General features: G+C 44.9%; 1 protein-coding gene across 8 annotated transcripts in view; it reads right to left on the minus strand.

Moving 5' to 3' along the window:
* The window catches only part of CDH4 (cadherin 4), a 796,373-nt gene that overhangs the window by 11,749 nt on the left and 757,863 nt on the right, over positions 1-26,761 (minus strand). For all 8 annotated transcript variants that reach the window (XM_083744192.1, XM_083744197.1, XM_083744196.1 and 5 more), the window contains 4 exons: positions 18,986-19,239; positions 13,531-13,673; positions 7,368-7,601; positions 5,936-6,169 (listed from right to left, as the gene is read on the minus strand). In XM_083744192.1, the coding sequence (XP_083600318.1) occupies positions 5,936-6,169; positions 7,368-7,601; positions 13,531-13,673; positions 18,986-19,239 (865 nt within the window). The remainder of the gene's footprint in view (positions 1-5,935; positions 6,170-7,367; positions 7,602-13,530; positions 13,674-18,985; positions 19,240-26,761) is intronic.

Genomic DNA, 26,761 nt, shown 5'->3' on the forward strand with positions numbered 1-26,761 from the left:
TATGCCGAAACACAAGTCCCCAGTATCTGCAATAAGGTCATACTCCTATATGCTGGTCTTGAGGTTTTGCCGTGGATAATTGCTTGGGTGCTAAAATGCTACAGAACGGCATTGGGGGAGACTTTATTTCAGAATAATGAGGAATTATTAAGTATTTATGCTAAGGGAGCTCAATTGGAATAGGAGTGTGTGCTGTCATCTTGGGTATGCCTCTAGCCAACAGGTTTGGAGGTTTGCTTAATATTGTTCCCAAACCCTGCAAATGCAAAGACGGCGGAAGCGTAATGAGAAATCTCCCCCAGGCTCAGACTGGCTTGGCCTGGGAAGAAGCCAAGCTCCTTCGCACTCACCCAGCCCTGCTAATCAGGAAATGGTTCAGCTTGTTTCTGAATGAATTGGAATTAGGCTGTGTAAACGAACATACATTAAAAGCATATGGCACACTCCCCAAGAATCTTGGGAACAAGTAGTTTGCTAAGGCTGCTGGAAATTATTATTGTACAGTGGTACCTCGGGTTAAGTACTTAATTTGTTCCGGAGGTCCGTACTTAACCTGAAACTGTTCTTAACCTGAAGCATCACTTTAGCTAATGGGGCCTCCTGCTGCCACCGTGCCACTGGAGCACGATTTCTGTTCTCATCCTGAAGCAAAGTTCTTAACCTGAAGCACTATTTCTGGGTTAGCAGAGTCTGTAACCTGAAGCTTATGTAACCTGAAGCGTATGTGTCAGGGGCTCAGGAGCAGAGGCACAGGGAAGAGGGGAGATGGAGAGCGAGGGGGAGGAATCCGAGGGGAGCGTAGGAGGGGACAGTGGTCCGAGGGATTCCATGAGCCTCTCCAGCGAATCGGAAGATTCACAAAAGGGGGCGCCAGTGGCCAGGGGCAGGGGGTTCCCAAGGGGAACGCCCCAGGAGCAAGGGGGCAGCAGGGACTCCCAGAGCAGTAGTTGGAAATCAGGACCAGCTTCCCCACCAGAGCAGAGTGGGGGGGAAGAGTCCCAGGTATCGGGGCCAGTGCTTTCCCCACCAGGGAGAGGAGACGAGGCAGAGCTGACCACGCCTCCATCGGAGAGTCAGGCAACGGAGGGGAGGTCAGATCTGGCCAGTGTCACGGAAGAGGGAAGCAGTGATAGAAGCAGTGTAACGGTTAGGAGAAAGGTCACTGGGTTGGCGCGAGAAACAAGTTCAAATGTACAGGAGCGCGGGACAGCAGAGAATGAGGATTGGGAACCGGGTCCTAAAGCCCGCCGGAGGCAGGGGGAGGAGCTAAGCGACTCAGCGTCGGAGGAGTCCAGAAAGGGCAATGTCCCGGTGGGCAGGAGGACCCAGAGGAGGAGAGAACAGCGCAGAAGGTGGAGCAGGGCTAGGATCTTAAACTGGTGCGGAAGGGGAGGTGATTCAGACGGGACTTCGCCGATCTAAGGTCTAAGACGTAGGGCTGCATGCTCTGGCGTTGAAATGGAAACTAAACTTCAATAAAGACTTTTGTACATTACATCAACCTGGCGTTGGTCCTCTGTGAGCTGGGACCTAGAGGCAGCTCTGACAGTATGTAACCCGAGGTACCACTGTATTATATTATGTGGGGTGTGTGGGGTGTCAGAGGAGTGGTATTATGAAACATTAGCTCGCATAATCAAATTTGGACTTATTCTCCTCCTCTTTATGGGCTTTCTATATTTCCGAAATCACATTAACAAATGCACTGTGATACTCTTTCAGCTGCTCTACTTGGAAAGCAGATCTGAGCATCTTTGAACTCTTTACTGAAGGCTGCTGGAAATTATTATTATGTGGGGTGTGTGGGGTGTCAGAGGAGTGGTATTAGCTCTGGTAGGGGGCACATCGTGCAACCAGGAAGGAAGGAAGGAGGAAGGAGGAAGAAGAAAGGAAGGAGGAAGGAGGAAGGAGGAAAGGAAGCGTGCCTTCACTCCCAGTTACACAAAATGCCAGGCACAAGTAACACCTGGGAAACACAGTTTCTCCAGGAGCAACTGAAATGGCAAGGGCATATTTCCGAGCCGCAAAGTACAGATTTCAGTGGCATCGCTACACAGCAGAAAAAGTGCAACCTGCTTCTAATTACTTTCCAGTTTTGTTTTGTCTTTTTTTTAATGAAAAAAAATGGTCACCCAGCTTCAGTATTTCCTTTCATCAGCATGTCACCAAATGCAAGATGGAACACAGAGAGAATGTCTTTGGATGTGCACATTCTAGCAGATTCATATCCAAAGAATCCATTTGGAGGAAGGGGTTTGGCAGGGAAAGCCTCATGCTTGTTGTTGATGTTTCCTCCCCCCCCCCCCACATTCCCCCACTCCCTTTTCTCTTTTCCAAGGGCTTTCTGCAATTTCTACCCAACAAAAATTCACTGAAGTGAGGACAAGAGAACCGGACAGCTAATTACAGCCTCCATATGTCAATTGGCCGCCCTCCCTTCTTTTCTAGCAAAACAAAATTGTTTTCAGAGTGCTTCACATTTCTTTACCACTTTCCCTCCAGGGCTTTTTTTTTGGGGTGGGGGGTGGGAGGAATAAAACACAAATGTAACAAAAGAGAGAGATTTCCTCCTCCCTTTAAAAAAAGCTCTGTTATTTATGCCAACTATTGAAGTCTTGCCTACCCACCCCACTTTGTCTTGCACAATAAGCAAACTGCCTGATATGAGAAAACAATATTATAATGGCTGGTTCCCCCCCATCCCCTCCACCCGAAAAAAAGATATATCTTCTTTTTTGGTCACACTTATAGAAAAACTGTCCCATTAACAGCTTTACAGCTTTCTTGAAAAAGAGGCTTTCAAAAGTGTCAATAGCAGATCCAGCTCAGCCTTTTTTATCCGCTCGCACAAAAACACAAAGCTCTATTACTGCTGCTAGGCCTGTTTTTGCTCTGCGCAGAGCTTTCTTGAAGCCCATTGTCTCCCTCAGTCACAGTTTTCCCTCTATTGCATTGCTTTTCTCTCCAGTGTCTTAAGAGTCACAGCTTAAGATGCCAAGCACTTGGAGGCTGATGAGGCCTTTTGCTGGCGGATAATTTAAATACCTTGGACAGAACTGACAGGGGACGTGTTGAGGCTTCAGGGCCGGCCCTCTTACTAGGCAAGGTGAGGTAGCTGCCTCGGGAACAGAAAGTAGCCGCAATATGTTGGTGGTAGGAGGCTTATCTATTCAGCTGCATTATTTGTATATTTATTAATTTCTATCCAACACTCTCTGCCCAAGGAGCAGCACTAAAGCAGCTTGGACGTGGGGGTGGGATGGCTGGGGGCGAGGTTACCGCCAGACCTGAGTTATGGCAGTGCTGTGTGATAGCTCTTTATCAGGGCTAAATCCCGCGCCCTTCCTAAATTCTGAAAATAAAAATGTAAGTAGGAAAGATCTTCCTACCCCCCAATTCCATTTTTCACCACCGATATAAGGCTAGGGTGGCTGCCGAACATTAAAAAGTCAATTAGAATGACAATGAATGTAAAAAAATATGTGTTTGCAATAAAATCTGTAATTTAGAACAGGGTAATGGATTTGAAAATGGAAAAAGGGTTCTCCTAAATCAAATGTCTTTCAGCTGTAGTTAATTTCAGTCAACAGAATTTTCTCAAGTGTTTAAATCATACTTTAGACTATGATTTATATGTAGAGTATGCGGGGGGGGGGGGAGTAAAAAGACATCTTGTGCTTTATTGCTCCTGTTCCTTCCCATGCAAATTTTTTTCGCTGTGCAAAACACAAAGGGGGAAAAAGGCTTTAAGAAGCTTTATTACATTCAACATTCTTAAAAAGCAGATGTGTATTTACTGCTCATTATCATCACGTCACTATAAAATTAGCATGTGTATATTAAAAATTGTGCAGGAAATCAAAGTGCTTATTTTGCATGTGTAAATCTGAAGGCTGTTGTCTGTTCCACGTAGGTCTTTTTTTAAAAATGCCTGAGCATTTTTTGCCATTCCTGGGATGGGATGGCATCTTCAGAGGTCTATGAGATGCTCCTAAAATGCTTCCTAACATGTAGTGGTGCTTACTTATATTGTGATGGCAGAGTTCTCCAGCCACTCTTCCTCTAGTTGGTTGCTGCTGGTGGGAGTGAGGAAATGCATAACACGATGACATCACAATACAGGTAAGCATCTCTAAGGACCACGGCGAGAGATTGGGGCCACTCACCGTTGGGAAAGACTTGACATGGGCTTCTGGTGCTTCTGTTTCTGTAGGTTTCCACATTCCACACATAATGTGCAGTTGCACCCTTAAACAGATACCTTAGGGCAGGGGTGCCCAAACTTTTTAAAAAGAGGGCCAGGTTTGATGAAGTGAATATGTGTGAGGGACGACCAAAGTTGTTGAAGCTTTTGTGGGATTTTACCCCAGGACATATACTGCCACTGGGGCCAGATTAAATCGACCGGTGGGCTGGATTAAGCCTGCGAAACGGACTTTGGACATACCTGCCTTAGGGTCTGCCATAGAACAGCAATGGCTTTTCTCACCTGCCTCTCCCTATTCTCCAGTCCATGGGAACCTTGACTCTGAGAACAGCAAAAGCAGTTGGGGAGAGAGAAGAGGAGTTCAGGAATATTTCTTAAAAATAATTTTATATGTTGTGTGTCCTTGTTGCTCAGTTTGACCTGTTAACATGGTTTTGTATGTTTTGCGGTATTTTACGCATTGTGACTTGCCGTTATTCTTCATTGCAATTTACAAGTGTAAACTGTTTAATTATTGTTTGCTGATATTTAATTTTACCATTTACTCTTATATTCTAATGGATTATTGAATATTTCTGAATTTGATATGAGTTGTTTATTTTCAAGTTATTGTGACTTTTTCGTATTGGATCAAATTGTTTTTTATTACGTGTGTGATCTTTGCTGTCTATTTTGTTTTTTTTTCAGATTGTAAACTGCCTTGTGCATAGTAATATACAAATTAAAAATTAAATGAAAAAGTGAAATGAAATGGAAATTTTGCTTTCAAATTGCGAATGCTAACCAATTAGGCTTCCTACTGCCATCCGGACACTCAGCATTTCCTATTTGTAGCGATTAGTCATGGCAATGAACTCCTGAATAGTTAGAATAGTCATGTGCTACCTGTTTGAAAACTGCAGCTCTTAAGTGCCCACAGCATCTTTGCAAGGGATGAAGATCAGGAGAAAACCAGAGTCACTTGGCCACACCTCTGTCATCTCTTAGCAACCTCGAGTAGGCACCTACAACCACTGTAAACAGTTTAGAGACTGATTTCGTATTAACTGCTACATAAATATATTAACTAAATACATTTATAATAATAAATAGAAAGGGGTGGGGCTTTGCATTTCTGAAGAGCTAGCCCAAAACTGCTGATCTGCTGTAACCTTGAGATAGCTGGGAGCAGCAACTGCACTGAATGACCAAGAAGATAGTGCCTGAGTGTTGAATGAGGTTGTGGCTCCAATGTGACTCTGTTTTTATGACTGAGAAAGTATTTTATGAAAACGGTGGGCTCTGTAGTGTCTTTGTGTGTAAACAGGGACGTGGGTGGTGCTGTGGTCTAAACCACTGAGCCTCTTGGGCTTGCTGATCGGAAGGTCGGTGGTTCGAATCCCCGCGATGGGGTGAGCTCCCGTTGCTCGGTCCCAGCTCCTGCCAACCTAGCTGTTTGAAAGCATGCCAGTGCAAGTAGATAAATAGGTACCACTAAGGCAGGAAGGTAAACATTGTTTCCATGCGCTCTGGTTTCCGTCACGGTGTTCTGTTGTGCCAGATGTGGTTTAGTCATGCTGGCCACATGAGCCAGAAAGCTGCCTGTGGACAAACTCCTCCCTCGGCCTGTAAATCGAGATGAGTGCTGCAATTCCATAATCGCCTTTGACTGAACTTAACCATCAGGGGTCCTTTTCCTTTACCTTTTTAAGAGCTTGTGTGCAGGTACTTTTGAATTGCAATACTTACTTAGTAAAATGATGATGCATATCAGGATAGCAATGATAGCTCCTGTTCCCAGCCCAGCTGCGGCAACGGCTCCTACGGTGGTGCAGTCTCCGTTTTCATCACAAGGGCACACCTTGACCTTAATGACAGACGTGTTGTACAGAGGAGGGTTTCCAGAATCCGTCACGATGACCGGAACATCATAGACACCAGCTTCCAAGTACATTATTCGTAAACTGAGTTGGGCGTAGTCACCTGCGGGGAGCAAAAAGGAGTCAGCTGCAGCACTGAGGGAGTCATATAATCATGGGGTTGGAAGGTCCCACAAGGAATCTTAAGAACATGTCCAGAATGAAAAGTTCCTCTCCCCGCCCCCATGAGCTATGTTCAGTGGCGTAGCGTGGGTTATCAGCACCCGGGGCAAGGCAAGTAATTTGCGCCCCCTAACCTGTGGATTTGCGCCCCCTAACCCGTGGATTTGCGCCCCCTAACCTGTGGATTTCCCTAACCCCCAGATGTTGCGCCCGGTGCGGCCGGCCCCCCCCTGCACCCCCCACGCTACGCCACTGGCTATGTTAAGAACATAAGTAGATCTTCGCTGGCTCTGGTCTAGCTCTCTGTTCTCACAATGACCAACCAGATGCCTAAGGAAGCCCACAAGTAGGCTTGGGGGATAAATTCAATTTGGTTTGTATTTAAAGGCAAAACTACTGTACCTAGTTCACATTCTACAACACACTATGAGAACCAAAACACAGTCATCCTTTGAAATCCGGACGTCTTTGAAATTGTTATGGAAATGTGAGGAACTGAACTGAAGTTTGTAGACGTGAGAAACTTAGGGAGCCCATACTGAGAGATTTTCCCATCCCCAGCTGCCACTGAGTGAGGTTTATGATAAGCCAAGCAATGAGGTCAGTTACAGCTGGCTGATTTCAATAGCCTCTCCACTTCCCTCTTCCTATGACAATGAACGAGCCGTCTTCCTACTTTCCCGTCCTCAAAAGCTACTTCCTTGTTAAGGGAGAAAAGGAGGGTGACTTTTATGCAATTACAGCCGGAGGAATGATCATTGATCCTGATTGTGGCTTGTGACAATAAAAATGGAACATAAGGAAGACTGATAATAGCTTCCCCCCCTGGGCTATTACTGATGATTTATTCCCAGTTCAATCCTGATAACGGTGCATAATTATGAACTGCATTAAAACCTAGAGGGCGGGGAAGCCCAGTGCCAATGAAAGCGCTTAAGAGTTCTGCTCAAGGCCCAATCCATGCAATTTCTTATTAACTACCTTGCCTATAATGTCAGCCAGAATGTGGGGTTTAAAAAATAAAATAAATCAAAGGGAAAGGACTAAAGGAAATTTGAAAGGGTGAAGGCTGATCCCCTCCCTTGCTTGCGTTGTGTGCCAAGCTGCAAATGCCGCTGGGTGTTGCCTGCCTGGTTTACCATTTAGCCGCGTAATGGTCCAGTTCTTCCTGATGGCAGATGGCACACTTGGCAGCTCAAAGACAAAGGGCCCGATGTTTGGATCGATGTCAGCGTCGGCGGCTGTGATGTTGATGACATTCAGGTTTGGCTTTTCACAGATCTGTGCCTCCTTTGGTTGGAGCTCAGGAGCATTATCGTTGATGTCAATTAGATAGATCTGGAGTGTGCCAGTGCCGCTGGCCGGGGGGATACCTAAATGAAGGAAGGATCATTTCCGTGAGTGATTGTTAAGGTTGGCATAGAAGTCGCCAGGCAGAAAGAGGGACCTACTCTCACCATGGCCCCCTGTTTAGAAAGTACAGGAAAAGTCAACTACAGTTACCAAGGCATTGGGACAAAGCCACTGAGAGCAAAGGCTAAAGCATTTCAGACTTTAAAAAAAAGTATAGTACAAATACATACAGGAGAGACAACATGATACTTTATGAATGGTGTGGAGAAGGTGTATTGAGAAATGGTTCTGGATTTGGCTCAGAACAGACACAAGAAAACGTTTCTTCCCACAACTTAGGTCACATCCTGTCAGGGAACTGCCATCGGAAAGGCAGGCGGTGGAAGGGCTCTTGGACGCTAAGAGAGACTCGGCAGCAGAGGAAGGTACCAGCAGGGGGAGGGAAAGAGCTCAGAGAGAAAGTGAGTCGGAGGGAGGGCTCCGAGAGACTGCCAGTGAAAACAGTGGAGAAGTCTCAGGACCCCCCATAGGTACACCCACTCCTCGCCGGAAACTGTCTCGCCGAGAATCCCGAAGACGCGTTTCCGTTAAGGAACTTTTATGTTGGAGCAGATTCCGCAAACGCCCACTGTCGGATTCTGCTAGCGATTGAGGGAGTCATGTTTAAGGGGGCTCCGCTTAAGGCAGAGTTTGAGAACCATGCCCAAGGTCTGAGGGACTAAGCTTTAACGCACAAGCAGCTCATCATCCCATCACACATCCATACCACTATAACAGACATGATTTCCTCTGAAGAGGCCTGGGGAGCTATAGTTTGCTGCGAGTTGTTAGGAAATCCCTCGCACAGCTACAGTTCCCAGCATCCTTATGGAATTTTCCATCCCTAAAGGTCACAAAGAAGTTATTTTATGGCAGAAATACTTAGAGATTACAGTCGTACCTCAGAAGTCGAACAGAATCCATTCCAGAAGTCCGTTTGACTTCTGAAATGTTCAGAAACCAAAGTGTGGATTCCGATTGGCTGCAGGAAGCTCCTGCAGCCAACCGGAAGCCGTGGAAGCCCTGTTGGACATTTGGCTTCCAAAAGAACATTTGAAAACTGGAACACTCACTTCTGGTTTTCGATCGTTCGGGAGCCAGAACGTTTGACTCCCAAGGCGTTCGGAAGCTGAGGTACGACTGTACCTGTGTCCATTCTAGTTCGGTTTCAGACCTGGCCATGGTACCGAAACTGCCTTGGTTGCCCATTTAATGATATTTGTTGGGAGAAAGTGGTAACGAGACCCTTGATCTCTCAGCAGCTTTTGATACTATTAACCATGATATCCTTCTGGAAGTTACAATGAAACTCACTGAATCTTGGGTTAGTCACTGTCTCTCAGTCTAATGTATCATATTTACTTGAGTCTAATGCGTCATGGAATCTAATGTGGACCTCAATTTTCAGAACCTTGAAACCTAAAAAGTGTTTGCTGATGAGTGTAAATGTGCCATTGAATCTAATGAACGCCTTAATTTTTGCAACGTCATTTGGCCAAAGAAGGTGAGCATTAGATTCGAGTAAATACGGTATTTCAAAGGGTCATTGTGCTGATACAATGCAGTTAGGGAGGGAGAACCATGTATGTCACGTTGAGCTCCTTGGAGGAAAGCTGGGATCGAAATGTAATAGCAAATAAACCAAACCAAACCACAGCAACCCAAGAGGAACTGGAGCTAAAAGTAGTACAAGCAACAAGTAAAAAATCACCACTCTCACATTAATAGGAAGTGAAAATAACTAATGTTGAAAACATTAAGTCAATAAAAGATTCTAAAAGGGTGATAAGTCCTGTGAGGGGGGGGGAGGTCTTCACTGGGCAACAAAAACACATTTAAGTAAAGGTAAAAGGACCCCTGACCATTAGGTCCAGTCGTGACCGACTCTGGGGTTGCGGCGCTCATCTCGCTTTACTGGCCGAGGGAGCCGGCGTACAGCTTCCGGGTCATGTGGCCAGCATGACTAAGCCGCTTCTGGTGAACCAGAGCAGCACACGGAAACACCGTTTACCTTCCCACCGGAGCGGTACCTATTTATCTACTTGCACTTTGAAGTGCTTTCGAACTGCTAGGTTGGCAGGAGCAGGAGCCAAGCAATGGGAGCTCATCCCGTTGCGGGGATTCGAACCACCGACCTTCTGATCGGCAAGTCCTAGGCTCTGTGGTTTAACCCACAGCACCACCCGCGTCCCTTAAAAACACATTTAAGGAGGTGCTAAGTGAGCATCTATGGGGGCAACATTCCACAAGTTGGGGGCTATGACCGAAAAGGCCCTATATCTAGTTGCCGCCCTCCATACCTCAGCAGAACAGGGGCCCCTTCTTGGATGGTTATAAGGCCCAGGTAGACACACAGAAGAAGAGGTGTAATTTCAGGCTACCAAGATCCCACGCCATGTAAGGCTTTCTAAGCTAAAGCAGGGGCCTTTAATGAGGCCCACAGATGAATTGGAGGCCTTCATCTCTTGCTTTGAAGCTTCCAGAGGCACCTGTTGCTATTGGCAACAGAATGCTGGGCTAGGCAGAGCTTGATCTGACCCAACAAGGGCAGTTCTTCTAGTCCCAGGTAGTATCGCAGTGAAGGATTTATAGCCAGGTATAACAAAGGTGCAAGCTTTCCCCCTTCACACCGCTGGAGTGATGAGAGTAGCTGAAGGCATCAACCATTTCCTAGGCATGTAAATATTCAAGGTTCAAAAAGCATCCTTCAAGAGCAGACACCAGCGGTTCTAACACTGGTCTCCCTCCCCACAGGGGTCCTGCAAGATCAATGGCTAAGCCTCTAACGAAGGGTCAGCTGTGCCAAAGCTGCCAGATCAGCCTCTCGGCTTTGAGTTTGACTTTTATAAAGGTTAAAAGCCATCACTGTCCTGTATAATCCTTTGCAAAACACACACACACACACACATACACACACACACACACAGAGAGAGAGAGATTTTCTTCAACTCCCCAGATCTGAATGCTTCAGTAACTTCCCTCTAGTTAGAGGGGGGAACACACCACTGTTAAATTGTTCAATATTCTTCTTTTCTCCCATCTACCATCCCCAGTGAACTGCAGACAGTTTTGTTCCAGGCCTCTACCCTGACTATTTCCTCCAAAAGCCTTGCCTGAGTAGGTTTTTTTAAAGCTCATGTTCTTGACTGGTGTTTTTTTTTTTAAATGCTTTGAAAAGAAGAAGAAATAAATAAAGCAACCCTACTCTTTTTTTAAAAAAGGAACGAAAAGAAACCTTCCACTGATTCTTCCTGGCTATTTTTATAAAGCTTTCCGTCTTACTCTCCTTGTTTGTTTTTGCTGACTGAAGAGTCTCAGAATCCCCAACGAAGCCCCTCCAATCCCTTTCTGATTATTGTTACGTTAACTCTGCCAACCTCAAGGTCTGGTACTGAAGAAACTTTTCATTCAGCCTGGTGGCCCTGGACAGAACTCCTTCTAGGCTCAGTGCCTTGATCAGGCACTGAGGTTGCTGAACAGTAAAGCGAAGCCCAGGGGTTTTTCCACGACTACCTGCAACCGCTGAGTTAGTTATCATTATGTAGGAATGCTCAAGTGACTCTTCGTCTTACACAGTGCTCAGGTTATGGCTGGCGGGGGCTTAAATCTCATCTATTTATTTTACAACTCACAAACCTCTGAGTTGTGCCTCTAAAAAAAGAAAACTGTCCAAATGTAATGTACATTTAGAGGTGAAACAGTGAAAACAGACATCAAAAACACACCTGAGTTTAAAATAGAACATTTGTTTTTGACTCGAGCTCAGTTACCAAAACAGTCTTTTAAAACTCGTTTTATTTACTGTTAAAAGGCATCTCTCTCTTTTTTCAGCCAGCTTTTCGCTGCCCCCTCAAAAACTTCATCTTTTTTACCTTGTTTGTCATCTAAGTCCTAGATGCTGATGACAGAACAGAAGTCTGCAGCAGCCTCGAAAGTGCTAGTTTTAAGCGAGATCCCAGGGCAAAATACACAGAGGTTTATGAGTCGGGGACCTCAATGGTCAGGGACCAGGAAATCTTAGAAGGGCACCACGAAAAACCAATTTCACAGAAGTAAAGCAGGCAAACTTCAGAACCCATCCCCTAAAACAATAGGTAAAACACCAACACCCCACTCCAAACAAATAAAACAGACATCATTTCCAAGAATAGGCGGCATTCCCTCACTAAAACAACCAATTCCTCACTAAACAAACAACCCCTTCATTTAAAAAACAACAACACAAAACCAAAAACATTATTTTAAAAAATAAATTGTATTAAAGTATTATTAAATAAAAATAAATATTGAAAGTCAGTACGTATTGGTTGGTTGGCATCTGCCTGTCTCAGGAAACAATGGAGTGTGCCTTTGGGGGTGAAGTCAAACCCTGGAGAATCACAGAGCCTGTTGTGGCTGTAGAGTAACTCCTAACTGCTGCTTCACACATTGTTTTTGCTGCATGAGCAGTGCTGAAGTGACCTCTCTGGGGTGCAAGCCGGGGCAGCGGGTATGCCCAGACAACAAGACCCCCTTCTTGACCTCTATTATGTACTGAGTTGAATAGGATCCAAAATGCAGCAGTCTGATTGGTCCTAGAACAATAGGATCCAAAATGCAGAAGTCTGATTGGTCCTAGAACAATGCAGCAGTCTGATTGGTCCGCAGGAGCCACCCAGTCCAGCTCCAGGTGGAAGTGAATCCACAACCTAATTGGCTTACAGGAGAATCCTGGAATTAGCCAATCATGTGCAGCCCATTGTGTAAATAATGTATATTAAGCAGATATGCCTGGTTCCCTGTAATTTGGCTTCTCGCAGTGAGGAAACTGCCAGAAGGCCTTCGGCGCTGGACCTCAGTGTCCTGGCAGAACAACGGGGGTGGAGACGCTCCTTCAGGTATACTGGACGGAGGCCGTTTAGGGCTTTGAAGGTCAGCACCAGCAAGACTGGTGTTATGTGGTCTCGGCGGCCACTCCCAGTCACCAGTCTAGCTGTCGCATTCTGGATTAGTTGTAGTTTCTGGGTCACCTTCAAAGGTAGCCCCACATAGAATGCAATGCAGTAATCTAAGTGAGAGATAACTAGAGCATGCACCACTCTGGCGAGACAGTCCGCGGGCAGATAGAGTCTCAGCCTGCGTACCAGATGGAGCTGGTAAACAGCTGCCCTGGACACAGAATTGACCTGCACCTCCACGGACAGCTGTGAGTCCAAAATGACTTCCAGGCTGCGCACTTGGTCCTTCAGGGGCACAGTTACCCCATTCAGGACCAAGGAGTCCTCCATACCCACCTGCCTCCTGTCCCCCCGAAACAGTACTTCTGTCTTGTCAGGATTCAACCTCAATCTGTTAGCCGCCATCCATCCTCCAACGGCCTCCAGATACTCACACAGGACCTTCACTGCCTTCACTGGTTCTAATTTGAAATAGAGGTAGAGTTGGGTATCATCCACATATTGATTGACACCCAACCCTGGTGATAGGATTATAAAATCCCTTCCCTTACATCCTCGAATTGTTTCTGATTTCCTGAAGGAGCATCTCCTCTTCTGTCCTCAGCTTGGAGCATAATAAGGAGAAGAAACGTACAGCAGACTACCTATTTCTCCTGCCCCATCTTTCTACTGGTTTTACACACTCACGTATGGTAAGAGTCTACATCTTCCCTCCCATCCATCTCCCATTTATTTCTTCATCATAGTCTGAGACAATTTCACGCATTTAATTTATTCTGGCAATCTCCCGTCCCAGCTTCATGAGGTCTTCCTTCCTTCCTTCCTTCCTTCTACTTTTTTGCTTTTTTTGCTTGAAAACCTGGGGAAAAATATATATCTAACTTACCCTGACAACTCTGTCAGGGCAACATTCCCATTTATGCATCACATTACAGTATTATTGAAGCATGGATGATGCAGGACTTGGGCCTACCGTTGTCAGCTGCCAGGAACGTAGCCTCGTAGACGTTGTTCTTAATGTAGGCCGACTCGCGATCAAGGATGGCAGCAGTGGTGATCTGACCATTTGTGGCATTAATGTTCAGCCAGTTTGCAGGATCTGACAGCTTGGAGTATCTGCGGAGAGCCGAGAATAAATACATGGCAGTCTCTTCCAATGACATGTCCTGAATATGGCTTGAAAATAAGGCTTCAGTAGTGTTTTGGCATTCTTGGTTTTCAGACTCCTGGCTCTTCATTTCGAAAGAGCACTTGGACATTTAGTCAGGCCTAAAGTGCATGTTGGGACGCAGGTGGCGCTGTGGGTTAAAGCCTCAGCGCCTAGGGCTTGCCGATCGAAAGGTCGGCGGTTCGAATCCCTGCGGCGGGGTGCGCTCCCATTGCTCGGTCCCAGCGCCTGCCAACCTAGCAGTTCGAAAGCACCTCCGGGTGCAAGTAGATAAATAGGGACCGCTTACCAGCGGGAAGGTAAACGGCGTTTCCGTGTGCGGCTCTGGCTCGCCAGATGCAGCTTTGTCACGCTGGCCACGTGACCCGGAAGTGTCTCCGGACAGCGCTGGCCCCTGGCCTCTTGAGTGAGATGGGCGCACAACCCCAGAGTCTGCCAAGACTGGCCCGTACGGGCAGGGGTACCTTTACCTTTACCTTTACCTAAAGTGCATGTTATGTGTGAGAGACCCCCATGACTGGAACTTGCAAGACACACACACAACACAGTTCTGGGAAGCTGCCAATTTATTGGAACTGTGGCAAGGGCTGGGAAGGAGTGGATGAATCTCTCTATTTTGGTTCCTCTCAGTTGCTCATTTTTCCAATTCTAAATTCAGTTCTCCACATTTTCCATCCACCGTATTTTTCGCTCTATAAGACGCACCAGACCATAAGACGCACCTAGTTTTTGGAGGAGGAAAACAAGAAAATAAAAATTCTGAATCTCAGAAGCCAGAACAGCAAGAGGGATTGCTGCGCAGCAAAAGCAGTGATCCCTCTTCCTGTTCTGGATTCTGGGATAGTTGCGCAGCCTGCATTCGCTCCATAAGACGCACACACATTTCCCCTTACTTTTTAGGAGGGAAAAAGTGAGTCTTATAGAGCAAAAAATACAGTACTTTTAAAGTCCTCGTGAAAATTCACCACTATTGTAGAGCACGTTTATCCCAATGCACCAATTTTCGTCTGCAATTTCTCCTGATATAATGCATTTTTGTATGTTATCTTTACTAAAGTATGCAATTTTAAATGCAAACTTTACCCTAGTTGTATGCATTTTTGTACACATTACTTGCCTGGAGAACTGCATTGCAAAAATAGGAGAAGTGTGAATTTCGAAGGACAGCTGTGTTTTGGTTGGTGTATTGCTTCAGAAAGCACAAATTAGGCAGCTTTGCCTTTAAAAGTGAAATAAATCAAATCCCCCTCCCACATTCCTATCACATTGTACTCTTTCCTAGATCAGAACTGTACTCCCCCATGACTACCTGCCCTGAAGAGAGAAATTGTGTGAAATGTATTTTCCCCACCCACCTCCATAGAGCAAGCAAGAGCCTGAGGTTGAAATTTTGATGTGGAAACAATTCTCAGGTTGCACCTCATTTTAAAAGAAAAGAAAGAAAGAAAGAAAGAAAGAAAAGGTTTGGGGAGCCAATAAAGGATCTTATGCCCAATGTGCAGTTTGCTCTTTATTGACAAAAAAGGGCCCTATAAATGTTTGGCAATTCTTATTTTGAGCTCTGTAACTGCACAATTTTCCAGGAAAATCTTCATGCCCTGTTGTCAGGCTTTGGGAGAATTGGCTTCCTCCCCCATGGTAGTAAATAAGAAGTGATCAAACAAAAGGAATGTCTTACCAGTTAGATTCTTTAATAATCAGTGAGAGACAAAGAACCTGTCTACCTAGAATGGCGGTGCTCCCAATTAAGGGATACTCCCCACTCTGTCCCTATTAATCTACATCACTCCTATGTCTTGTAATCTGAGTTTGTACCTTCTGTGCTTTCTGTTCTGAGACTTTCTGAGTTCTGCTCAACCTTGTACTGAGCGGAGGAATGCTATCCAGAGACTGTGAATCAATCTGTTAACTCTCTCTCTTCCAGTGTTTCTTCTCCTAGCTGTTCCCCATCTAGTATTTCCCAGCTTCTGCCTTCTGAACTGTGCCCCTCTGCAAACCACTGTTCCAAATCTATACTGTCCTCCTGTTCCTGGGAAGATTCAGGATAAGGGGCGGGGGGCTCCCACCATTCCTCCTCAGTGTAGCCCTCAACAGCACGGTCCCTGACACCTGTGGTAAGTGCTGCTTATGGCATGGATACTGCCATACTAGTGGTAGCAAAAGCATTATTTAGTAACACATGAACAGTAATATATGTGATATGAAATGGGCAAGACCTGTATATGATTGTGATATACTGATATATCACAATGTCTACAATAAGGATGGAGCTATGTAGAGGCATTGGCTGGCTTCACAGTTTCCCCCATGTTGTGATTTTTGCATAGCGCACGCGCGCACAACACACACCATGATTAGCAATATATTGCCAGGTTAAAAAATTATGCAATTATGAATCACAATATGGACTTCAAAACGGTATTATTGCCCAGCCCTAGTTAATACATGCAGAGACGCAGCAAAGGATCCTGATCAAGACTGTTCAAATCGAAGGAAAGGAAAATGAAAATAATAATAATCCAGAACTTTCATCTAGAAAAATAAAAATGCATGCATTTCCAGACACTCTTTATTAGAACTTGTGGACATTCAAAGAAGCTGAATGTTGAAAGACTCAGGACACAAAAAAGGAAATACTTCTCCATCTTGGTGGCCAACAACCTGGATAGCTTTCGAAGAAAATTAGGCAATTCATGGAGGATAAGGCTACCCATGGCTATTAGCCACAATGCCTGTCTTCCCATTACAGTTGCTGGAAGCCACCAGAGGGGAGAGCGCTGTTGCACTCAGGGGTTCTCATGGGCATTGTGAGAACAGGATGCTGGACTAGAAGGGCCAGCAAGAATTGCTGAACTCATGGGGAATTAAACTCTGGCCCTTTTTTTTGCTGTTTCGACTGGGCCACTTGAATCGGACCTGTGCAAAATGGCTGGGAAAATCAGCCACAAACAACGAAAGAGACACACAGGCCTTCTAGCACTGAAGCTTGCAAGTGGAAGGAAAGCCGCCCAAGCAATAGCACCACCACCCAATTGTTCTTCTGCTCTTGGACCAGAAAATCCTAAGCTGGGTCTTTCCCACTCCACACCGCTGGGATGTACAGCCTGCATTTGATCGGAAGGCAAACAGTTTTCCGTCTGCACACCTCAGTGCCGCTACGAGCGAGGAAGGGAAATAAGCACCCTTCAAAAGCCCGGGAGCTTCAGAATGAAACAACTAAGAAAAATGGCCTTGTTAGCTGAGACATTCCCTCTGTCCTTAAAGGTTTCACTGCCTGTCCAAAGCCAACAGGCAGAGGCAGTGAGTAACCACCGTCATTTTCTGCTCCAGACAGCTCCATCCCAGGTGAAATATCTCAACCCTCTAATGATTATAAAATGTCACAAGTGATGTAAGTTTAATTGGCCCCGGCTCTTGTTCCACAGTGTGCCCTCCTGCTATGCCAAATATATCTAGCATTTGCAATAAAGGAGCAGACAGATAACCAGTGAGGCTGGGAGGCAAGGAGGAGAGTTAGAAACCCCCTTTTCCTTAGGACTCAGCTGAGCGTATTGTGGAGAACACGTGTCCTTCTCATTCAAATGGTATTTAAGCTCACCCAGCTGTGTGTTGGGTTGCAGTCAGCAGCTCAAACGGATGGTTCAGTGGCACTCTTGTCTCTGGAGTATATGCGTCTCTCAGCCACCATAGAGCATGAGAATGTAAGAAGAGACTGCTGGATCAGACCCAGGACCCATGAAGCCCAGCTCTCTGTTCTCACAGTGGATAACCAGATGCCTATGTTGTCAGCAGCTCCCGGCTAGTTGCCGGGAAAGTATAAAGACAAGGAAAAGTTTCTTACTGTCCTTTTATATTTCAAACTTTACAGAGAGAGGCTATAGAACCCAGCGTCTTGGGTAATGGCATTGTCCCGAATGAATCTCCACTCCCCACTTCTCTCCTTTTTCCTCATTAGTCACCTCCTCCTCTATGGGTGCCGCTAAGGCCATCAATCTTTGAGTTCTTTGCTCTCCTACTTTCAAGGCTGGTCGGGTTCTGGGAGATGCTGGGTCTGGAATGCTTTCTAGTGACAACATGTAAGCTAGTTTCTGCTCTGGCTCTGTCTGCTTCTCCTCTCCCATTATTTCCCAACTTTCCCCTTCATCTGCCTCTGAGCTGTGACCTCCCGCAAACCTATGTTGTAAGTCTATACTGTTTTCCTCTTCCTCCTCCCTGGAGGAAGATGGGGAGGCAGTCTCCACCATTCCTCCTCCTCTGCCCAGCTCCTGACAGGGAAGCACAACAGCATTGTCCCCACCTGCAATTCCCAGAAGCTGGTATTCAAAGGCATATTGCCTCCGACCACAAAGGCAGAGCATAGCCATCATGGCTAGCAGCCACTGGTAGTCTAATCCTCCATGATTTTGTCCAATCCTCCTTTAAAGATGGTGGCCATGGTTTAACTACGAGCTGGTATAACTACACTTTCCTGTGTCTGTCCTGAATCTTCCAACCTCCAACTTCATCGGATGACCCCGAGTTCTAGCATTATGAGAGAGGCACATGAAAAAGTATGGGGCAATTAATACACGATAGGTGGAATTCAACACCATGCAATAACAATTGTTCTGTGAGTACAAGCATTTCTGTAGGTAGTAGTGTTTAGCTGTGTCTTGTGTCTGAAGACAATAAACACCTTCTTATTTTGAACCATGTGGAAGAGGAGTTTCCCCCTTAACTGGGGACTCTGGAAGAAGCTGTCTGCTGGGAACAGGAAACTTCTGAAGACTCAACCAGGGCTTGGCTGATACATCACACTGGTTGAGGTGTGGTAAACTACCAACTGACTTTCACAAGTCACCAGCAACCAACACGGTGCCTATTTGACTCTAACTCCCATCACTCCCAACCAGCATGATCAATGGGAGTCCAGCAATATATGGAAGGCACCATGTTGGCTATCCCTGTAATATATATTCTTGCAGATATTTCCCTCCACATCTGCACATGATGTATGGTAAAATAATAATAATAATAGCAGGGTGATCCTATGATAATGCTACCCTGTATTCAGAGAGTTCAACCCACAGCATTTTATCACCATGGTAGAATTGACTACAGTAGAAGCATCTAGGTCACAAAACCCAGATTCAAGGCACACCATGTGCTAAATCATCTTCAGCATCCATATAGACAAAGGATAGAAGTAAACAGACAGCACCCCTTCTTCCCTGATACTTTCCAAGGAAATGCAATGTTTTAGATGGGGGTTCCTTCTCACCTTACAGCTTGCTGCATGAACCGGTCAGGATCCACAGCTGAAAAAGTCATCAATGCCGTCCCCGTAGGTACTCCTTCCTCCAGCCTAATGAGCTTGTGGTTTGTGGGGAAGTAGGGTGGTTCATTGACATCAGTGACGGAAATTGTGACTCCTGCAGTAGACTGGAAGGACATTTGGATGCCGCTGGCCAGGGGAGCTTGGTTCGACACCATCACTGTCAGCATAAAGGCTCTGTTCATCTCATAGTCAACTTCCTAGGAAATGCAAAGAAATACACAAAAGAGACAGAAAATCTGTGCACGTGAACTACAGACTGGAAATATGATAATCACTAGCTATCTCATTATCTCACGGGCATTTCAGAGGCACATTTTAACTTTCAAGGGCAATAGCCATTGTCATTTTGAAAGAATGCCTTTTTAATGGCAAACAAACTTGACTGTTTACTTGGCATGTGTCCCTCATGGTTGAGTACCTGCATTTGTCACATGGTCAGATTGCTTTAGGTGATGTGGGACTGTCACTCCTCCAGAATGCTGGAAGACAGCACTTCAGAATAACATGACCTGCGCTGTTTGGTCTGGATAGATGCTTTCCCTGCATCCCACAACATAAGTGTCTTGGGAAAGGCTTCCAAAGGCAGATATAGCTCTAGGTTTGCAGGGGTAGTCGCCAAATAATCCCTGCTGGGCACCCTTCTGCCTCAGCAGTCCTAGGTGGTGGTTGTGGTGCCACAAGACAACAGCAGTGCTGCAATGAGTGTCATGTGACTGTCAGCTGCTGTTTTCATTTCCCCACAATGCCATTGGAGTGAGACTATGTTGGAGACATTGTGGGAAACGTAACTGGTGGCTCCCAGACCTAGCTATGCAGCAATGACCTTTTTCCCTCCCTAAAATGGGGGAGTAAGCAGGCATCTGATGTGGGTCCTGCTGGAATCCTAAGCTCTGTCATCTGCCCAGTGATGCTGCTTCTTGTGGCCTGCCATATTAGCCTGTTGCAGGATGGATAAAAATATGTCTAGTGGCACCCTTAAAGGGTGATTCGTATTTATTTCAAAAACAAGTGATGGCTCTTCAAGTGCTCTGCCAAACAAAGCAATACAAAGCAAAATACGAACAAAATAAAACTGTCAAAATAGTGTGCATTCAGTAAAATGCCTATAGTATGCATTTTTGCACATATTATTGATTGTCTGCATAAACCCTTGGAAGCAAGAACACACAGCCAGCCTTATCTGGCATAGCTGATTGAACTGCAGGGTCACAATAGTAGTATCAATAATCACTTTTGTTAGGATTTGTGTAACAAATTTATATACTGCACAAAGAAAAATTTACCTAGGCAACATAAGAATGACAGAAAACATGCATTAAACAAAGAATTGAATTCAAACTTATATAAAAACCATTTGGTCACTCAGATAACTAGTAACACATGGTTGCCTGCGCTTTGCAGAAAGCTTGATTTGCTACGAATACTATTAATATTTATTTATTTTATTATCCATGCTTTCATACCAAGATGGCTTATGTTTCCCCACCCCAAAAAATCAATAAAACATATATCCATAAAACATCAATTAAATATTAGTGGATACTGGTTGGGTAAAAGGGGTGGAAATCGTATTATGAAGGCCTGTCTAAATAGTACAGCTACCACTGCCGATGTCTAAATTGTCCCTCTGATAATGATGATGATAATGGTGAAAATCAAGAAACCCTTTTGTCATAATTCTGTGCAAATCTAAATAGGATTGAAATGGTGGGTCATAGTATTGCCAACTTTTACCAGTGTAATTTCAGATTTCTCAGGGAACCTTCTTTTTAAATCTGGGCTCCCAACCTGGGGGTTAATCTGAGTTACAGAAGACCAGGGCTAAGATCTGAATCATCCTTTCAATGGGAATACTGCATGCATAACCGCACATAAGGACTTTAGCCTATTTAAATGTGCCAGATCCACAGAGGCAGTGCCAGACAAGTCACTCATCCCAACATATTTAAGATGGAAGTGTTAATATGATAGATATCACTTCTCTACTTAGAAGTTTAACCTGTGAGACAAAGTTTCCACACCACCCTTGAAATGCACTTTGTTCCTGCTGTGTATCCCCCAATATATTTTGTGCGTTATCCAGCAATTTGCTGGCCACCTAATTCCTGATACATTTATGTCATAGAGCTTAATAGTTAGAACCCAGCCTGTACATCTGCACTGTCAGAAGTCAGAAAGCATACAAATCTATCTATCTACTATCTTCTTCAACAGCTCAGGAGCTCAGAGCAGAACACAGGATATTCACTATGAACACATGGCTTAATAAAAACTTGGTGGTGGCACATTTGAACAGACCAGCATAGATTAAGTAAGCTTTCTCTAATATTTATTAGTTCACATCTCAAGGGGCCAGAATGGTGCTGTTATGTCAGGCACTGAAAACAAAAGTTACATGGCTAGGAGGTATTTAAGAAAGAATAGCTTACTGCAAGTAAAACATCTCAGGAGGAAAGGTTTAATTTCTCTCCCCCCTGCTTCGGTTAACCTTGAGTGGAGTTATCAAAATAGAATTTGCTGAAACAGTTGGGTTGGAGACACTGAATGGAATATAGGGTTTGATAGCCTACTACGGCCTGAGTAAATTCTCCTATAACATACATTGAAAGCACTCTTATGCCACTTCAAACTGTCATGGCTTCCCCAAAAGGACCCCCTTATTCCTCTCCCAGAGCTACAATTCCCAGAGCTACCTGGGAAGAGGGATTGAATGTTAAGCTACTTTGGGAATTGCAGCACGTTCATAATGTATCACTTTGCTCACCCACAGGGAGAAGCCCTTTGCACCTCTCCTGTGTTTCAAAGATCTGGGAGGGTAGGGGTCCAGTCTTGGCACTCAATGAAATGTGGGCATGCCTAAGGGGACATGTTCAATGTAGGAGAGACAGAGCCGGTGCAAACAGAAACCAAGCAGGAAGAGCAAAGCGTCTCTCAAGCACTATGGACTTTTGAGGAAATGTATAGTAAGACCACCAGAAGCACTGGCAAGCACACTAGCATCAATGGGCACTGCGTTGGCGACCCCTGTTGAAAACTTCATGGTACTTTGCTCCAGTCTATGCCAGTATGTCTATGGGACACGGGTGGTGCTGTGGTCTAAACCACAGAGCCTAGGGCTTGCCGATCAGAAGGTCGGCGGTTCGAATCCCCATGATGGGATGAGCTCCCATTGCTCAGTCCCTGCTCCTGCCAACCTAGCAGTTTGAAAGTACGTCAAAGTGCAAGTAGATAAAAAGGTACCACTCCGGCGGGAAGGTAAACGGTGTTTCTGTGCGCTGCTCTGGTTTGCCAGAAGCAGCTTAGTCATGCTGGCCACATGACATGGAAGCTGTACGCCGGCTCCCTCGGCCAATAAAGCAAGATGAGCGCCACAACTCCAGAGTCAACCACAACTGGACCTAACGGTCAGGGGTCCCTTTAGCTTTTACCTATGCCAGTAATTGGTAATTAGTAGCAGAGAGTTTTCTACATGGAGAATGTCCAATAATATGAACATAGTCTGCAGCCTGAATCATAGAATAGTACAGTTGGAAGGGACCCAAAGCGTCATCTAACGGTCCAACCCCCTGCTATGCAGGAATCTCAACTGAAGCATCCATGACAGATGGCCCTCCAACCTCTGCTTCAAAACCTCCAAGGAAGGAGAGTCCACCACCTTTCAAGGGAATCCGTTCCACTGTCAAACAGTTCTTACTGTCAGAAATTTCTTCCTGATGTGTAGTCAAAATCTCCTTTCTTGCAACTTGAAGCCATTGGTTTGAGTCCTACCCTCCAGAGCAGGGAGCAGGAGAAAACAAGCTTGTTCCCTCTTCCCTCTGTGACAGCCCTTGAGATATTTGAATATGTCTATCATATCTCCTCTCAGCCTCCTCTTTTCCAGGCTAAACAAACCTGGCTTCTTCAACAGTCCCTTATAAGGCTTAGTTACCAGAGCCTCGATCATCTTGGTTGCTCTCCTCTGCACACATCCCACCGTGTCAACATCCTTGTGGTACCTAGAAGGACCACAACAGAGTGGTGGAACATCTGCATCACACACTAAAGGTCCTTGGCTTCTCTAGGTAGGGGCTGAGAATGTCCCTTGTCTGAAGACCTGGAGAGCTACTGCCAGTCTGTGTAGACATCATTGAGTTGGATGGACCAATGGTCTGACTCAGCCTACGACTATGTCCCATGTTTGTTCTCATGGAAGGCAAGCATAATTGTCAAAATTATAATTTAATAATTTAATAATAATAATAATAATAATAATAATAATAATAATAATAATAATTTTTTTCCTGCTTTGGGCCAGCAACCCCTCCTGCCAAATGTGAGGAAACCCTTTGAGAAATTAAAGCTTTGGGCTGACTGTTTATGATGAGTCGACTATACATTTTCTCCCATTGTTGCCCAAATGCCCTGTTTATTGCATATTATTTCATTGTGTCTCTAAAAGCTTAGACAGGTCCTTCCTAGCGGCTTTGGAGTTTGAGAAGATTGCTGTGACCTCTTCTTAGTGGAACTGAGAGCACATAATGCAGATAAATCGGGCTATGTCTGAGAGTTATTATTTTATTATTTCAATATATATAAATATATATAATAACAATAATAAAGTACCTTTTTGTTCTAAAGGCATCTTTAACTATCGGGAACAAGCTACAACTTCTCGCTGTTATGTCAGGAGAATGCCTCCATTTCAAAACCAATTCTGTAATCCACGTAGGGTTCATATTAACATTTTATTGAGTCAGATGCCACAGGGTACCTCTTGCAGCACTTGGAGATTCTGTTTAGGCCCTACGTGGAATGGAAAAGCCAGACTCCCCTCTCCTCCTCGTCCCCACCTCTGTTTACAAGGCTTGCGAGGAAGATAAGTATCTTGCGCCACCAAGGAAATAGCTTTCGTTGAGATGAAAAAACAAAATTGAAATTGTACATCATTCGTTGCCTCTTGGCACACAAAGTTCGCGTGGCAGACAAACTTACAGTGAAAGCCAGTTAAAAGGGCTGCAGCTACACAGGTTTTAGTGAGGGATCCAGAAGTCTCTGAAGAGTTCTTTGATTGATGTGATTTTTCAAAGTGTTTGGGATATGCTGGGTCATCAACCCCACTTGATCAAACCACGGTGAATTTGTCAATTTAGATTTCTCTCTGCTTTTTTTGTTTTGCCTTTTCTGCATCTATTCACTTTTCTTCTCCTCATAGACACATGTTTCTATTTATTTAAGGCCTTTTAATTTATTTACTATTGATTATATTTATATCCTGCCTTTCTTCCAATGACCTCAGGGTGGTGTATATGGTCCTTCCCCTCCTAATTTTATTCTGACAACAGTCTTGTGAGGTAGTTTTGGCTGAGAAACTGGGACTAGTTCATTCAGTGAGCTGCAAGGCTGAGTGAGGATTTGAATCCTATTCTCCCAGGGCTTGGTCCAACACTCTAACCAGTACTCTTTGCCTAATATACACATTTTTGCAAGGGATTTCACCGTGATAAGGTACTTTTGTTCATCATTTTAGCTAATATACAAATTGATAGGTACGTTAACTTTGCTCCAATTATACTTCTTTGCCCTCCTCTTTTGGATTAAGGACTGCACTGCAAAATTGGGTGAAGTGTGAACTAGAAGAGACAATCCCTAATATAAAAACTTCTGATGAATGCTAGTAAATACTGTACTTTTCCGTCTATAAGACGGCCCCATGTATAAGACGACCCCTATTTTGGGGGACACAAATTTAAGAAAATGGAGGGAGATGTGCACATCTCTAAATATGCCTCCCACCCATCCCATCGCTGGCAGAAGCTGCCAATTGCCCACCCAACTGCCAGAACATCAGCCAATCAACACCACCCATTAACGCAGCAACCAATAACACACACAATAGCCGCTGACAGCCTTGGCAGCAACCAATCAAACGTCCACCCTATGCACTACCCATGTATAAGACGACCCCCACTTTTTAGCACGATTTTTAAGGGAAAAAACCTCCTCTTATACACGAAAAAGTACGGTAAGTCCTTTTATTAAGGGTGGGCAAACTAAGCATGGAATCTATATAACAGAAAAAGTGGCTTTCACCCTAATTTCAAGGATGATTTCTTGGAGAAATTGTTCCTGTTTCTGGCATGAGGCCTCTAAATGAGAATGAAGGCAAGGCTTGATGAACTCAAGATGCCAGAAGGAGGCAACAAAAATGATCAAGGGGCTGTAGAAATTCCCCTGTTGAGGAAAAGTTATGACGTTTGGTGCTTTTTCCTTCAGAAAAAAGGCAAGAGAGGGACAACATGATAGAGCTGTATAATATTATGTATTGTGGACTAAGAGGGCGGGTGGGAGATTTCCTCCATCTCTTACAACATTAGAACTTGAGGCTATTCAAGGAAGATGAATGGTGGGGAATTCAGGGCAGATTAAAGGAAGTATTTCTTCACATGGCAAAGATCTAAACTGCGAAATTCACTCTCCTACAAAATGTAGTGATAGCCACCAGTGTGGATGACACCTACACTTTTAATTGTTCTCTGAGACATGGAGGGGAGGTAAAAGGAAAACCAGGACATTCCAGATCAACTCAGAAACCGAGATGGCTTCTGCAACTCCAGGATTGTCCCTGGAAAATTGGGACACTTGCAGGGAATGCGATGGGGCCTTGTTTTCTTCCCACTCTCCCTGATAAACAGCCATCTCTGGCTCAGCAACTCTGCAAAAACGTGGGGTGTACAGATGGGTCAGGTGAAATGGATGAATTCAATGCAATTTCAAGCTTCCGGTTTGACATGACGTGACGGGCTGTTTCCATGTGTTTCTTTGTGTTTCTATCGCCAGTGGTTGCACAGCTATAGGAAGTCAAGTTTGGGATGAGTTACAAATTGAGGCTGGGGTGGGGAAAAGTCTGCCCTCCTTGCCCCCCCAAAGGAAATGCTGAATAAGAGCTGGGTTATGATGTCCCTGGGGCATGGGGATGAACATGCAAATACCTTCCTCACTTCTTGCCTTTGAGACTGCGTTAAAACTGCACTCGTGGTACCTTAGGCCAGGCACCCCCAAACTCGGCCCTCCAGATATTTGGGGACTACAACTCCCATCATCCCTAGCTAAGAGGACCAGTGGTCAGGGATGATAGGAATTGTAGTCCCAAAACATCTGGAGGGCCGAGTTTGGGGACGCCTGTCTTAGGTTTTGCAAAATGAGAAGGGTAAATGGTTCTGTTTTGAAATGGAATTTTTTAAATTTTATGGCGATGGAATTTCTGTGTTTTTCAGCTGGTGATGCAGAAAAAACAAGTTAAATTCTTTTTGTTGTTGAGGTTAGAAAAACAACACCCTTAAACCAGAAAGTGTATTTTTGTTTTTGGCTGTTAAAGCAGCTTGAATTGCTATACAATCATCATATCAGCCTAATGGAATAAAGCAGTGGAATTCTTAGCTTCTCGTATTCATGCAGGCTTTGGAATTACACTGGATTCCTAATCAGAGAGGAATTCATTTAGAGATCCCAGTCCAAGAGAAAGTACCATCCATTTACCCTGTTTTGTATCTCTTACAAGTTTCATACTAAACATATTTTCTTTTGATCAATTATGCTTAGAATTATAAAGCCTGTGGGTGGAATTCAAGGTTGCATTGTGGTGAGCATCCTGCCAAAGCAAGCATTTGCAGCTTGAGAAACGATTCCCTCTCTCCTCCCTCTGCACACTGCTCTGGGGGTTCCCAGAGGAACCCCCAATTA

This window comes from Podarcis gaigeae (genome assembly GCF_964106915.1).
Source record: "Podarcis gaigeae genome assembly, chromosome: 6".
Taxonomy (NCBI): domain Eukaryota; kingdom Metazoa; phylum Chordata; class Lepidosauria; order Squamata; family Lacertidae; genus Podarcis; species Podarcis gaigeae.